The sequence below is a fragment of the Phodopus roborovskii genome, unplaced genomic scaffold (assembly GCF_943737965.1).
Source record: "Phodopus roborovskii unplaced genomic scaffold, PHOROB, whole genome shotgun sequence".
In the NCBI taxonomy this organism is placed as follows: Eukaryota; Metazoa; Chordata; class Mammalia; order Rodentia; family Cricetidae; genus Phodopus; species Phodopus roborovskii.
The window spans coordinates 18,991,927-19,007,064 of NW_026126511.1; the positions used below are offsets into that span (position 1 = coordinate 18,991,927).

The 15,138-nt window shown below is 38.0% G+C and overlaps 1 protein-coding gene across 3 annotated transcripts in view; it reads left to right on the top strand.

Moving 5' to 3' along the window:
• The window catches only part of Klf12 (KLF transcription factor 12), a 397,981-nt gene that overhangs the window by 275,572 nt on the left and 107,271 nt on the right, over positions 1 to 15,138 (top strand). For all 3 annotated transcript variants that reach the window (XM_051195288.1, XM_051195289.1, XM_051195290.1), the window contains one exon: positions 14,219 to 14,354. In XM_051195288.1, the coding sequence (XP_051051245.1) occupies positions 14,219 to 14,354 (136 nt within the window). The remainder of the gene's footprint in view (positions 1 to 14,218; positions 14,355 to 15,138) is intronic.

Consider the following 15,138-nt stretch of genomic DNA (forward strand, 5'->3'; position numbering starts at 1 on the left):
AACAGGCCAGCCCATATGCAAGCATCTTTCTACTCTCCCGGTCCTGCTCATATGTAAGCTTTCCCAGGCTAGCTTTCCTAGCTACCATCACTAAGGATGTCTTCCCGGCTCTCAGCAACCCCTGCCTGCCTCACCTGCTGCCTTTTGCTCTGTGGCCCTTAAGGGATCTAGTAGCATTTGTTTGTGTGTTTACTTATTTTCTCACATATGTATTATTTAACATCTGTCCTGTCATCACCACTCGTGTGAAGTTGGGCTTTAATCTGCCTGGGTCACTGCACTTTTGCCAACACTCGGAAGGATGCCTGGTACCCTGTAACTGTCCTAAGAGTGCACTAATTCAACACATAAATGGATGTTTGGATCAAAAGATGTAGCATCATTGATAAGTTTTCTGTCTGTTCTGCTTCCATTACGTTTCGTCAGTTTAGGAATGAAGGAAGTGAGTTTGTTTCAGTGGAATATTTGTGGAGATGGTGAAAGCCTCAGAAGCAGTGTTTTACCCTGAAGGATCTTTGTAAGCACTGACAGGGTTAGCAGGGTGATGATTGGCTGCTAAGTATCAGGCTAGGGTCTACTAACCAGTTTACGCATACCAGTTACCTCCTTGACTTCCAAAAAGCAATAACAGAGAAGGGAAGTGAGGATGAGCAATGTGAAATCGATTGCCTAGGGTCAACCAGTTGCAAATAACGTGGCCAGAGGTCAGCTCATGTTTTCAGAAGCAGGAGCTGTATTTCCATGCTACAGCTCTGCAAGTCTCTTTGGGAACAATTCCTGCTTAGACTGTGTTGGAGAAGGACCTGTTGCCCCAAGAGACTGGACATTCCAACAGCCTAATCCTTCCCAGACATCCATGTTCCTTTATTACCTTTCATTCTAGCATAAACAGCTGCTCTCCTGGAAGCCAGCTTTTCCCTAACTGGGACAAGTTTTGGCCTTGGCAGGATGAACAAGTAAATTTTCAAGGCTGGAAGGATGAGTGACTGACTGATAGAGAAAGTACTTTCTCTATCAGTGAAGTACTGTGGTCGCTGCCCACCCAGCTACCTCATACCCCTGCCAGTTATGGGTGCCTTTTCTTTTTAGCCCCAGTAGGCAAGAAGGGGATTCTATACTTTTCTGAGCTCATTTTCTTCTGACACGATGCTCATAAGAAAACACAGGGTCATATGGGTGCTAAGCAAGAGCTTTGCCACTGGACCATACCCTCCTAACCCTAATCTTTTTTAAAGGATGTGTTAGTTCTCATGTTTTAAGGTATGTTCAGAAATTGTTTTATTATATACATTTAGTAAGATGATTTATGGAAAACGTCTTAACCAAAGGCATGAATGGTCGGGTTATCTTCATTTGAAGTCTTTAATTTTTGTAGTACCTAGGCTGCGGAGAGAAGATGTTGAGGTGGCATGTGTTCTGGTGTAATGAGTCAGTGACAACCCACTATTGCACAGGAGAGAAAGAGAGTTTAAGTGTGTTGAAAAGGGCATAGTGCTTTGGGTATTCACAGGCCTCAAAAGAGGCACGTAATGGACACCAGGCAGAAGAGGCTGCAAAGAGTATGCTTAGCAGTAACTTCTACCCTCTGCCCCCCCCCCCAGAGGGAGGGCATGCCTTGGTCAATGCTGAGGCTACGGGAAGGCTCTTCCTACAAGGAAAAAGCTATAAATAACCTGAAATTTTTGTGACTAAAAAGCAGAAAGTACAGAGGCTTGAGTGTAGTTTTGAGTTGCACTTAAGCTTTTTTCACTGAACACAAGACTGCCATTGGCAAACAAAATTCATAAGTCTGGACCAGTTTCTTGTTTGTCATCATCACTGGTGAGACATCACTTCTAAATTAGGTAGACTAAAATAGCAACAGTTTTATATGATCACAGTTCTATGGGTCAAAATTTGGAATGAGTTTATCTAGTAAATGTGAATGTGAATAGCTAATGAAACATAGTTAACATACTAGCAGGGGATTGGTGGCCAGCTAAGCAATGCATCTCTTCTAACTAAGTCTGTCCAAGCTCGTTTCCAGAACAGGAGCCCCAGTGAGCAAGTTCTTTTCAGGTCACATTTACCAATGTATGTTAATTGCATTAAGTCATTCAGTCCAGTAGAGTCACTGTTACACCTGGCCATAAAAGATGTGGCACAGGACAATCTGTGTAGTGATACTGTGTCACAGATTGGAATTGAAAATCAGTCTGATTAGCCTCAAGTGTTGAGATTATGCAGTTTTCTTCTTTGGATTTGTCCAGAACATGTCAACTCCAGGAAATTGATCTTCTCCAAATATCCCAAAACTCAATCCATTTTTCCACTTTTCAAGTGTATAACATCTTAAATATGAGAATTGTGTGTGTGTGTGTTTAAGAAGAGACTGGATCTTACCATATAACTATTGCTGGCTTAGAAGTTACTTTGTATAATAGCTTAGCCGTGACTTCAGAGATACCTTTGCGTTGTGCCTCCTGAATGTAGATTAAAAGTATATACTGCCATGCCATTTCCAAGATAAATTCTTTTGAACTGTAGATCATCTCTTGCTTACTTCCTTTAGAGAACTCTGTGTGTACATATGTGTGTATGTGTGTGTGTGTGTGTGTGTGTGTGTGTGTGAGAGAGAGAGAGAGAGAGAGAGAGAGAAGAGAGAGAGAGAGAGAGAGAGAGATTGAGATTCAATTTGAGAGGGTACGTATGTTCTGGTTTCCCAGGAAACTTTTGCATTATCCTAAATGAGTACCAACAGAATTGGTCCCTTCTAACATGGGCTCGGATGTGTAAAGACTAATGGAGGTTAACTGGCTGAGATGTCCCTATTCCATATTTAATAAAAACAGAGTGGAATTATGCAAATATGTGGATAAGCTAATCATATGATCTAATCAGCAATGCAAATTTTAAAAAGCCTTTCTCATTATTTTCTTAGCTTGGCTGAGGGTTTAAATATGAAGAATTTCCCAGCATGGTGGCAGCAGATGTATTTTATAATATTTATTGAAAACATTGGAAAGAAGTCCTCAAGTTGGATCCTCCTAAAAAGTACATCCAGACATAACTTCCTTAGCATATTTCATTCTTTAGTTTAGCTGCAATCATCTCACTATTTAGATGATCCTGTAAGATCATGATCAGCATTTTCTGAAATGTTTCATAATTGACCTTTACCCCTCTGCATAACTACCTGAGCCCTCCTCGAGTTGTTTTGCATTTGGAAAGTCCTGTTGGATTAGATGAAATAGAACCATGAGGATACTCTGTGTTCTTTGGCTAGCTGATCACTTGATGCTTTAGCAAAGGTGTCATTGTATGTAATGTTTCAGTGGCTCTCGATGATCTACTGCTGTCTTTTATAGGCACATACAGAGTCACACAATGAGGAATCAGAAGCCTAATAAATCCACTATTAATTTTCTTTTCTGACATTGAATAGTTATAACTAGTCATTAAATGAATCATGCTAGAACAGAAGTGCCCAGAAAGAAACCATCTATGAATTCCTGGATAAAATGCATATATCTTCCTTAAGTCCCGAACCTTCCTTCTTGGAAGCTTCTCAGTAGTTTTTCCACTATAGCCATGTGCTACTAAACAATGTTTCAGTCAACAACAGACAGCGTGTATAGTGGATCACCTCGTGCATCTGTAACCATTTTAGTTACATTCTATAATGCTTGCACAGGAATGGACGCCCGTAACAGAACATTAACCAGAATCTATGCAACATGAGACCGATATTGTTTGTAATATAAGTTTGATTGAACCAGTTTATTGAGTAGAGACAAATAGATACTATCATCCTTATTATTTCACATTACATCCCTACCAGCTTCCCCTCTCTTGGTTCCTCCTGATCCCTCTCCCCACCTCTCCTCTCCCACAGATCTACTCCTCCTCTATCTCCCATTAAACAAAAAAATAAGAGCAGGCCTCTCAGGAATATCAACTGAACCTGACATAAAATTTTACAGTAAGACTAGGCACAAACTAGTACAGCCACTATGGAAATCAATACTGCAGTTCCTCAGAAAATTGGGATCAATATACCTCAAGATGCAGCTATACCACTGTGTTGGGTATACACACAAAGGATAGGTGCTCAATTATGATCCTAGAAGCTTTATTAATGATGGCCTAAAATGGAAACAACATAGATGTTCCTCAACTGGAGAAAAAAAAATGAAGAAAATATGGTACATTTATACAATGGGGTATTATTCAGCTGTTAAAAATAAAGGCATTATGAAATTTATAGGCAGGTTGATAGAACTAAAAAACAATCATCCTGAGTGATTCAAGGGTTAACTCTAATGACAGTCTTGGGGGTGTCAGAATGTGACCAAATTATCCCACGACATTTTAGCCTATAATAACAATTATCAGGTATTGCCTAATTAAAAGGGAAGGTTTTAACTTTAACAAAGTAAAAATATATATAATAAGAATAGTTATGAAGGTAAAAATTGCATTCAAAATGTATAATCCATTTGTATTTGGCAAATTTGTATTAACAACTCTATTATCTACCTTATCTTGATGAGTCCGGACTTTTATACCTAAAAACTTTCTATCATAACTTGTATTACCATCCTAAAACTATCTTATTAGACCTTAAAACATTTTCTTACATAAACAATTTAAGCTTATATATTTCTCAACCTTAAAAACTTTATGTATCTTTTGTAAGTTTTTTTTTTCAGTTTGGCAACATGGAAAACTGTAAAACTATAAGTATCTATGCTTCAAACCCATCAGGAAATTGGAACTATAAAAAGATCACTTGCCTTATATGTTTGTAGAGAAGAGCAGAAACAAACATTTGGGGAGATTAGTGAAATTTTATTCTGTTGGACATGTGCTGCACCATTACGTCAACTTACCTCTCTTCTTAACAAATTTTGTCTTGATGATTCACCATTCTTCCAGTGTTTCATTTGCCCAGCAGTCTTCAGTCTTCTGGTTCTTTAGCTGGGTGCTTTTATTCTCCTGGAAAGACAAAAACAAAACTATGTCCCAGCCTTAACTTTGAGGAGTACTCTGTTTTGATAGGTTACATCTGATCAAATGAAAGGCATTGTTTAGTCCCATATGTTATTGTACATTAAGTGACCATGCTGTTTAATGAATCTAATCTTTCAATCTTGATGGTATCCATAGCTTTTCTTCTCTTGTGGGAACAATAGCAAAACCTCTTCCCCAGTGTAATAATATTCTGGTTTCCATTCTATGATCATCACATCTTGAAAATATAAAGACTTATTTAATTTAGCAGTTTTTTTATACTATCCAATGTCTCTCCACAGCTCTCTTTCTTTTCTCATTATTAGCATTAAAAAAATTAAAGTTAATAAAGTGTTGTATAATCTATCTCTGGGGGTTCTTTATTGCTATTCTTTGTTTATTAAGAATATTTTTTAAAAGTGCAATTGGTTCTTTATATAACTGCTGGTCCTGTAGGATTGTGTGGCATACCTGTAATATGCTTTATTGTAATATGCAAAAAAAAACTGGTTTCATTTAATAAAGAATTTTGCTGGAGTATTGCCAGTCCTAATTTTTAAGGGTATTTCCATAATAATCATGACTTCTAAGACTTCTAATCAATGTGTGATTACAGAATCAGCCTTTTCAGAACTCAAAGCAGTTGCTCACTGAAATCATAAATATGTATCTATGGTATGGGAAACATACTTTAATTTTCCAAACTCTGAAAAAATTAAACACATCCATTTGCCAACTTTCATTTCTTTGAGTACCTTTTGGGTTACTTCCTGCAAATAGTAGAGTTTGGTTATACAGAGAGCAAGTAGAACATGTCTTTATAATTTCCTTTACTTATTGCCAAATTATATAAAGTGATATAAAAATCTTTCTTTAAAAATTTTTTTTTTTGAGGGAAAAAGAGTCTATTTCAGCTCATGGTTCCATGTTACAGTCTATCATAGCAGGAAAGTCATGATGACAGGGACTTAAAATAGTCACATGGCATCTACACTCAAGAGCAGAGATGAGTCAGTGTATACATGCCTGTACTCAGCTCAGCTCATTTCCTCCACTCTCACACAGTCCAGGATGAAAACTCAGTGACTGGAGTCACTCACAGTGGACAGATCTTCCACATCAGTGATGATGATGATAATGGTGATAATGACATACTAACCATTACAGTTCCCTACAGATATGCCCATAAGCTAACATGATATGGCATTTTCTTGTTTTCATCCTTTTTTTTAAAAATAAAGCTGTTGGCCTGTTGCTAGTGTTTCTTTATTGGCTATCTCTGCCTTAAATATTAACCCATTTCTATTAATGTAAGTATTTCAAAGTGGTATCATCTTACCAGAGAGAGGGCTGTGTTCTGCTCCCTCCATCCTCCATCTTGAAACTCCTCCCTACTACCTCTAGAATCCTCCTTGTCTCCTAGTCCCGCCTACCTTGCTTTCCTATTGGCCAACACTGCTTTATTCATTAACCAATATGAGAAACATATTTACAGAATGACATCTTCCATCATCTCTTTTCTTTCTAAATAAAAAGAAGGATTTTAACCTTAACATAGCAAAATATATAACAAAACAGTTATCAAATAAGAACCACAGTTAACAATAGCTAACTCATTAAAATTTAGCAAGATTTAAAGAAAATATTACATCACCTATCCTATCTTCATGAGTATAAAGTCTTATATGTAACTTATCTTTAATCCTAACTAAGAAAATCTATAACCTTAACTATCTGTCTTCAACTCCAACAAAGACCACAGAAGGATAATAAATAAACTCTACAAATGACAGAGACATCTTGCCTGGTCAGTCACCCGAAGTTCTTCTGTAATGTTCCATCTTCAGCCCATAGGCCATAGTGTGTCTGGCAGACTCCTCAGCAAAGCAGGAAACTTTAAACTGTCCACCTGTATTGGCAGTTTCTCAGTAATTTTCTCTATATCCTGCAGACTGTCTGGCAGACTCTTCCATGAAGCAGGAACCCTGTAGCAAATGTCTATCTTCTATCAGTAGTCATTTTCCTGTGGATCCTGCATGTCCAGTTTATACAATCCAGACAAGAGCGGTATCTTGCCCAAATGGCTAGTCTTGCCATATTGAAAGGAAACTCCATAAGGAGTTTCTTTGATGTCCATCTTCATTTTTGATGCAGGTGGTGCTGCCAGGAACAGTTAAGTCTCAGTGTCAAGAAAAACCCTAGGTCTTTGAAAAGTTTAAAATATGACTATCTCAAATACATATCTGTATATCTAGAAATCTTAACTAACATCTATAAGTTTTGACTATTATAGGTAACTATAATCTGTATTAAATTATGCATTACATTTTTAAATGAGCTATATAAACACAAAACCTAAACAAGAGGAGAAATATACATATCACAAAATTGACCTTAAATTGTTTCAATAAAAATTTTTGCTTTTAACGTGGTATTAAATAGTAAGTTCTGAGTCTTCTAGCACATTTCCTACCAATAGCTGATCAATTTCATCCTTACCTTGTGCTACAGGGCCTGGTAGACCCATATAGGACATGTTATGTGTTATATACAAGAGATGATTTCTATTTCTGATTATTTCTTGTAATTGAATCAATAGCAAAGTTAGTTCTAAATCATCTGTAATAAGTTGAGCAGTTTCAATATGTAAAACAATTTTTCTGCATCTTAAGAGTCAGTAACTATGTTAAAAAGTTCTAGAAAATCTAATAATACCATGAGAGTATCATATAATCCTAACTTTTGAACAGAATCATAAGGTCTTTGAGCCTCTTGACTTATTTTTCCTGACATACCTTTCCTGATATGTTTCTGTGAGTTTAGAAAACAGGAGCTCCAGAAATTGGTGTTCTTCATACAGTGGAAGGAAGAACAAAAGGACCAATTAATTTTTTTTTTTTTTGTTTTTTTGTTTTTGGTTTTGTTTTTATGAACTGGCATCTCTTGATTTTGGGATATTTGTTGCTAATCTCCCCAAGAATTACTGCAAGCTCTTTTCCAATGTTTATTTTCTCCCTATAATTAGGATATTTCAGCATTAATAAAAGGTACTACAATTTCTGTTGGTTCTATTATTGTTAATTGACAAAGTTTAAATTTTCATTTCAGAATCAATTCAGAAGCCTTCCCAGCATAGGTTTTTAGTTTTTTCTGTTCTGTTTGTATGGTAAAAAAATTATACCCCTCCTAAGATATTATATTTGTTCTACTTAAGAATTCATCTAAGAGAATTAGTAGGAGGTATTATGACCTCGATACAATCAAGCTCTGGATCCTAGAGATTCACATGTTAATCCTGTAATTTCTCTTCCACCAAACCCACTTCTCTCTCAGGCTCAGCTGATAAGTCCATGTCACCTAGTACTTTTTTAAATAAATTAGCTAGTTATTGAGTAGTTAACCTGATTGTGGATCATAGCCAGTTAATATCTCCCAGCAAATTTTGAAAATCACTTACAAATTCCTAACTGATTTCTCCTGATTTGTAGTTTCTGTGGTTGAATTTTCTGTAAGCCTATTTTCTATCCTAGGTAATTGAGAGAATCTCCTCTTTATGTTTCTTCAGGAGTAATTTATAGTCCCCAACAAGACACTTTAAGATATTTGTGCCTGAATCAGCTAATATATCCATAAAATGGTAAACTATAGATTGAGGGAACTGTTTATAAATTATTTCTAATAGTTGTTGTACAAAATATTGACAAAATGTAGTGCTGTTTAACACCTTTTGTAGAGGAATTTTCCACTGATATCTTCTAATAGGATGGGGATTATAAGTAGACACTGTGAAGGCAAACATTTCTCTATTCTGTTCTTGTAAAAGAAAAAAAAAGTATAGTACAAAAAAAGAAGCAGTCTTTTAAATAAATCATTATAATAGAACAGTGTAAGGACTAAGGTTTTTCCTCCTGCTGCCGGTCTTGTCCCGCCACCGCACCAGCCCCAATTAACACACCGAGACTCTGTATTTGATATAATGCTGTTAGCTAGGTACTAGTTTCTTATCGGCTAGCTCTGTCTTAATTATTAACCCATTTCTATGTATTTCCACATGGTCTTACCAGCGAGAGACAGCTGGCGGCTCTGCCTTCTCCAGACTCTCCATCTTGACCCCTCCTTACCACTTCCTCTTTCCTTCTTGTCTCCTAGTCCCGCCTATCTTGCTTTCCTATTGGCCAACAGTGCTTTATTTATTAAACCAGTATGAGAAACATATATACATAATGACATCTCCCATCAGAACAGCCTTTAGATAATAGAGAAAGCAAGGGAAATTCAGGCTGTAAAGAGCCCATTGGCTGGGTCACGTTAGCTCTCATATCTGTTCCTATTCTCTATTTTCCAAAGACTGGTTGATTCTTCAATATGTGGAGCATTTAGCAGTTCCTGTGCCTGGTGTCCTAGTGCCTGTAATTTTGCGGATGTCAAAGGCCCTTGTTCCACGCACACAGGTTTGTCTGTCAACCCTAGTAAAGCTAGGGCTGTTGGTACATTTGAAAGACCACAGCTGGTGTGCCCTGCTTGTTTACAAACTGTACAGTCAGTGGCTGCTTTTAATAATACCTTTTAATATTTCTCTCTAAAGCATTCTTTATTTTACAGTTTATTTCTGTGAATAGAGAAATTTTAATCTGTGTTTTCCATTGTTGTAAAGAAAATCATATCCCCATAAATTTAGTACTGTATTAGCCACACATGGCTTTATTTTCCCTACCTGCCCTTCTGGCCCTATATATCCAATCCACCTTGTACATTTTTTACTGGAGGTAAAGTTCCAATACCTAGAAGCTGAATATTTGCCTCATGAGGAGGCCAATCTGCATGCAGAGATGTTGGTGAGATTATTGTTACATCCACACCTGTGTCTAGTAAACTTTCAATTACTATATCATTATTTGTACATTTAGCATTGATCTTTTATAGAATTTGAAAAAACACTTGTTTCATGGTTTTTCCTGAAATTTTTGTTTTATTGACTGAAGCTGTACTATTATCCAAGAGCAGTACCGTTTTTAACAACAGGCATTAAATCTTTTAATTGCTCTGTGGAGGAGTTTTCCCAATGCTGACAAAGAATGATTGAAGTAAATTTGACATTGGGACCTGTGAGAGGCCCCCTAAGGCATTTCCTATTGATAAAGGGTTACCTTGCCTGTTCCATGATAATCTACATTCATTAGACCAATTCAGGCTTTTGCCACACCTTCTGCATACTTCAGAAGTCTGGGGCCTTCTGTTTGGATTATCTCTATAGTAAAAAATTAAGAATGTTTCTAGGAATGCCTTGCCTACAAGTCCCTTTTCATATGACCTTGTTTACCACAATCAAAACATCCAACCTTTTGATTTTTCTTAAAATTTTGGGAAAACACTTCTTCTATCCAAGTATCATTGTTAAGTGCGAGATTCAATATCAATGTTTCATTATTTAATATCCATTCATCTATAGGTGCTTATCTTGCCTTTAATGACATAATTACCCCTTTGCATACTGAATTAACATTGTCAAAAGCTATAGATTAAATTAATATTTTTCTAAATTCTAGATCTGACTGCATTCTGTTTACAGCTAAAATCAATCTTGTTAAAATCAGTGAAGGCTTCTTTTGGTCCTTGTACAATTTTAGTAAATGACTCAGTCATCTTCCCTTGTTCTTCAACCCAGTCCTAAGCTTTCAAAGCTGCTGTATGACATAGCACCAAGGTGTAATCATCAAATCTACACTGTCTTTGCAAATCAGCACACTGAGCTTTACAGAGAAGCTTGCTTTGGGAAATTTCAATACCTCTATCCCTTCTTCATTGTTCTATGACCCTAACTTCCTCTCTCCATCATGTTTTCTACTATGCCCGGGGACTAGCCTCCAGTAAATCTTCCCAGTCTTTTAGAATAATGCTGTTCCTAGTTGCCCATGAATTTTACATCTGCTTAACAAAGGGTAAATGTGAAGTAACTGCTTCCTTAAATCTCTTCAAATCTAATATTTCTACAGGATCCCTATCATCTGGTGCTTGTTTTGTGAAAATTGTGTAAACTGAATAAATTAAGTTGGTTTTCTAATGACCTTTGGACAATTCTCTTCCATTTCATAATGGCATTCTATGGCAGCTTCTGCTCTAAATTCATTAGTAGGTCTTTCTAAGGATTTAACCTTATCAATCAATTTTTTATATTCAGCACCTAGATCAAATCACTTTTTAAAGGATGAAACCTTAATTACTGCTGAATGGTGGTGGTGCATGCCTTTAATCCCAGTACTGGGGAGGCAGAGGCAGGCAGATCTCTGTGAGTTTAAGGTCAACCTGGTCTACACAGTGAGTTGCAGGATGACTACACAGAGATACCCTGTCTCAAAAACAACACCACCGACAACAAAAAAGACCTTAATTACCAAACTGGTAATAACTATAACCAGTATTATGTCAATCCTAGGTAAGTTGATTACCCCTCCATTTAATTTTTCCATTTTCAAAACATCCATTGTAGAACCATATAGAGTCCTAACTCCCCGCATCATGATAGTTTCCCATTCTTAATATAGAAAAAACTGAAAAATGAAACTATCCCCCCAACATTAAGAATTCCCAGGTGTCTCACCAGCTCTGCTGCCTTTTTAGTTTTTCTACACCATCCACATGTCAACATTGGAGCTGTGCCTGAGTAGCCAGCTGTAGGGACAATGCTCTGCTGTGTGGCCAGGGACTTCCGTCTCTGCAATGTGCCCAGAACCACGTAGCCAGCGCGATGCAGCTGGCTGTCACTATATTTCGTGCCCAGGCTGAGGGTAACTGCAGCTTCTGACACACCCTATGGAGAGGAGCATGAGCTCCCTGAAGAGTGGATGTGGGGAGATGAGGTAGGAGAAGCCTCATGAGGCTAAGACACAGCATGGAAGGTCACCTGTTGCCTGGGTTACAGAGTTAGCAATGGGCAGCCTGACTCAGGCAGCTGCAGAGCCTGCGGGAGGCTGTGACCACAGATCCGGGGCTGGGGCATGCAGCCCAGGGTGCTGCTGTTACAGGATGACTGCAACTGAAAAGGCCCTCGTGGGAAAAGGCAGTGACCTGAGACAGCTCAGAGGAGTGGTGGTTTTAAAAGCTGCCGCTTGTTCTTGCCACACACTGGACACCACATGAAGCTATTACTTATATTGTTCTATTACTAAATAAAACTCAGGAGTCAGGTATTGGGGTTAAAAACCTGATAGATCCAAAGGGTGACAGAGGATCGAGCAACTGACCCTGCCTTTCTACGCTCCCAGATCAAAAAGGCCTGTGAATAATTCTGAGCTCCTGTCTATTCTTTCCTGTGTCTCTCCTGTTGCTCTGACAAAAACTCTATGGTTAATTCTGGCCAGGCAAATGTTGACTCTACCCTCTGATTTAAAGACAATGGGTTGTTTTATTTGAGGAAAAAGCTAGAGAATATAGGTAATTCAGTGTGTATCAGTATTTCCTTGTCAGTGATTTTGAAGCTGGGACACACTTAGTGAACTGAACATCATATCACAAAATACCCTCATTTGTCTCAACTCTAACACTCTGGGTAAGATTTTCAATCTTTGCACAGGTGACATTTTAGAGTGATAAATTCTTTGGTATAAATTTCTGAGTGTCCAGAGTATTATAGAATATTTAATAATGTCATTGACGTATACAGTATGAAAGTAACATCTGTATGTCCCCAATTGCATCCTCCCCTTTCAGGCAAAATATTTCCAAATTCCGGAGGGGGGGTGGAGGGGGGCATAGCAATGAGGAATTTATCCACATGTTAAAAAGAGTATTATAGAGTATTTGAATTGATTCATACAATATTTACCAAGCAATCCAATTTCCAAAGCCCGTTTTTATTTGAATGAACTTAGAGACAGGAAGTGTGTCACCACCGGTGCTTTCCACCAGATGCAGTGAGGACAGTTCCCTTCAGTTAGCAAACTGTGGAGACCTCTCTATGGTTCTGTTTTCCAACCACATTGGAAATATTGTGTACAACCACAAATTGTCTGCTCCTTGGTGAAGCATGATGAAATATCAGCATTTGCTTGTGGATCCATGATGCATAGCTACAAAAAAATAATTTGAAAAATGAAATGTATCTTTGCTCAATTGTACACAAATGTCACTCTAACTATAATTTTAAATATGCTTGAACCTAACTGCCATTGTAATCTTGATTTGAAATGTAGTTGTACCCAAATGTCATTTTAACCTTGCTTTGAAGTACATTTTGCTTTCCTTTGCAAACAATAGTGGCTTTAGACGGCCTCTGTTTTCCACTGAGGAGTAAATATCTGGCTTAGAGCTAAGTGGATTTGAATAATGTGTTTTAACAATTGAGTGCATGTATTTTCCACTGAGGAGCCATGCTTGTTATTTAAGGGAGGTGTGACTTGAAGAAGTTTTAGGCAGTGGTTGCTAAAGCTACGTATAGAGAGGGGGAAAGGTATAAATATAATTTTTAAAACCGTGTGTGTTGCACTAAGTTTCTCATTGAAATGCATATGTGGCCTTGATCAACAGTAGCAGAGGAGCATCTTATTTTGACAAGTTCATAGTAGGAGACTCACACATACAAACATACCTTTGAAGGCAGTACTCATGATAGAGATGAGAGCATACTTTTCTACACATGTAAACAGATATTAGAAATGCTTGGTGATCCCACCTCTGCCGTTTTTATGTAGTCAAGTCTGCCCCACCTAGACAGTGACAAACTGTGAGACACGGGTTTACTGAAGAAAGAACAAAAAACCACGTCAACTTTGTTCTTTTATTAACCTCCATGAAAGCACGAAGCAAAGAACACCTCCTCTACCTCAGGCCCTGTATCCTCCAGGGAAAGCATTGATGAAAAGTAGCAGGCTTGAAATTCTGGCAGCAGAAAAAAGTAGGAAGAGAAGCCGGGGGTAGAACACTTGACAAGACCTCTGTGTTTAGCCTTGAACACACTTGAGTTGGCAATATGATGATTTACTGATAGTGATGACTTTTGTTCTAGGAGCATGATGAAAACTCTTGGGATCTAATAGAGGTGTACATCACAAGGACAAGGAAAAGATGTCTGTGAATGTTCAGTGCATAAAACACTAATTCCTGTAGTGTCTAGGATTCTGCTTGTGAGAAATACACAGGAGAGTTATTCTGTGCTCGACGACGTTGGTCCAGCATGAAGTTCAGTTCTGCACACTAATTTTAATTCATTATATATGCCTTTTCTTCCCAGCACAAATGGACCCCCGAGGCCTATCTCCCAGACAAAGTAAAAGTGACAGTGATGATGATGACCTGCCAAATGTGACCTTAGATAGCGTTAATGTAACTGGATCCACGGCCCTTTCCATAGCCAGAGCAGTACAAGAGTAAGTACCACAACCTCAGAGTGAAATGAGCATTGCAAGGTGATGGGTGGCTAATGGGAACCTTTCTGGTTCCTCAGGAGTGTCACTCTAGCTCTGAACTGGCGTGTGTGACTGTGTCTCTCCATTTGGCCTGCATGCTTCGGGAGAAGGTTATGGCAAAGAATGGAATGCCTCAAAAGAATGGGGAGTTTTTGTTCTGTTAGATATAAGAACTCTGTGCATCCTTTCAAACCCCCCTTGTTCCCTCCCTTTCTGGAAAAAAAATGTTCTGTTTGAATATTGGTGTCCAATTACCACCATCATTAACCATCTACGAAGTAAAGTGCAATAGAATATTTCAAGTGTCCTTATTGTTGTATTTATTATGACATATTTTTTTAATTTTTAGTTTTAATTGTATGTGTTTATGATCATGACTGTAGTACTTGTGGAGGCCAGATCATCTGGAGGTGGAGTTGTAGGCAATTCTGTGTGAACAGCCAACCCTGGGTGATGGGTACAGATACTGTCCAAGAGCCCTATGTGCTTTTAACCTCTGGGCCAGCTCTCCAGCCCCTCCTTGTCTTGATTTGATAGGAAACCAGAGAATGGCCGTATGGAGATTAAAATGTGGAGGATACCATGTCAGTACTCTGGGAAATAGGAATCAGACACACCTTTCCAAAGGATGATTTCCCTCTTTGATTTCTTTCTCTCAGATTATAGAAGTAGAAATCAACCTTTGCTTCTAGAAACCAACTGCATTTGTAATGTTGTCAACTCTGTCCGGAACAGAACTTGTGCT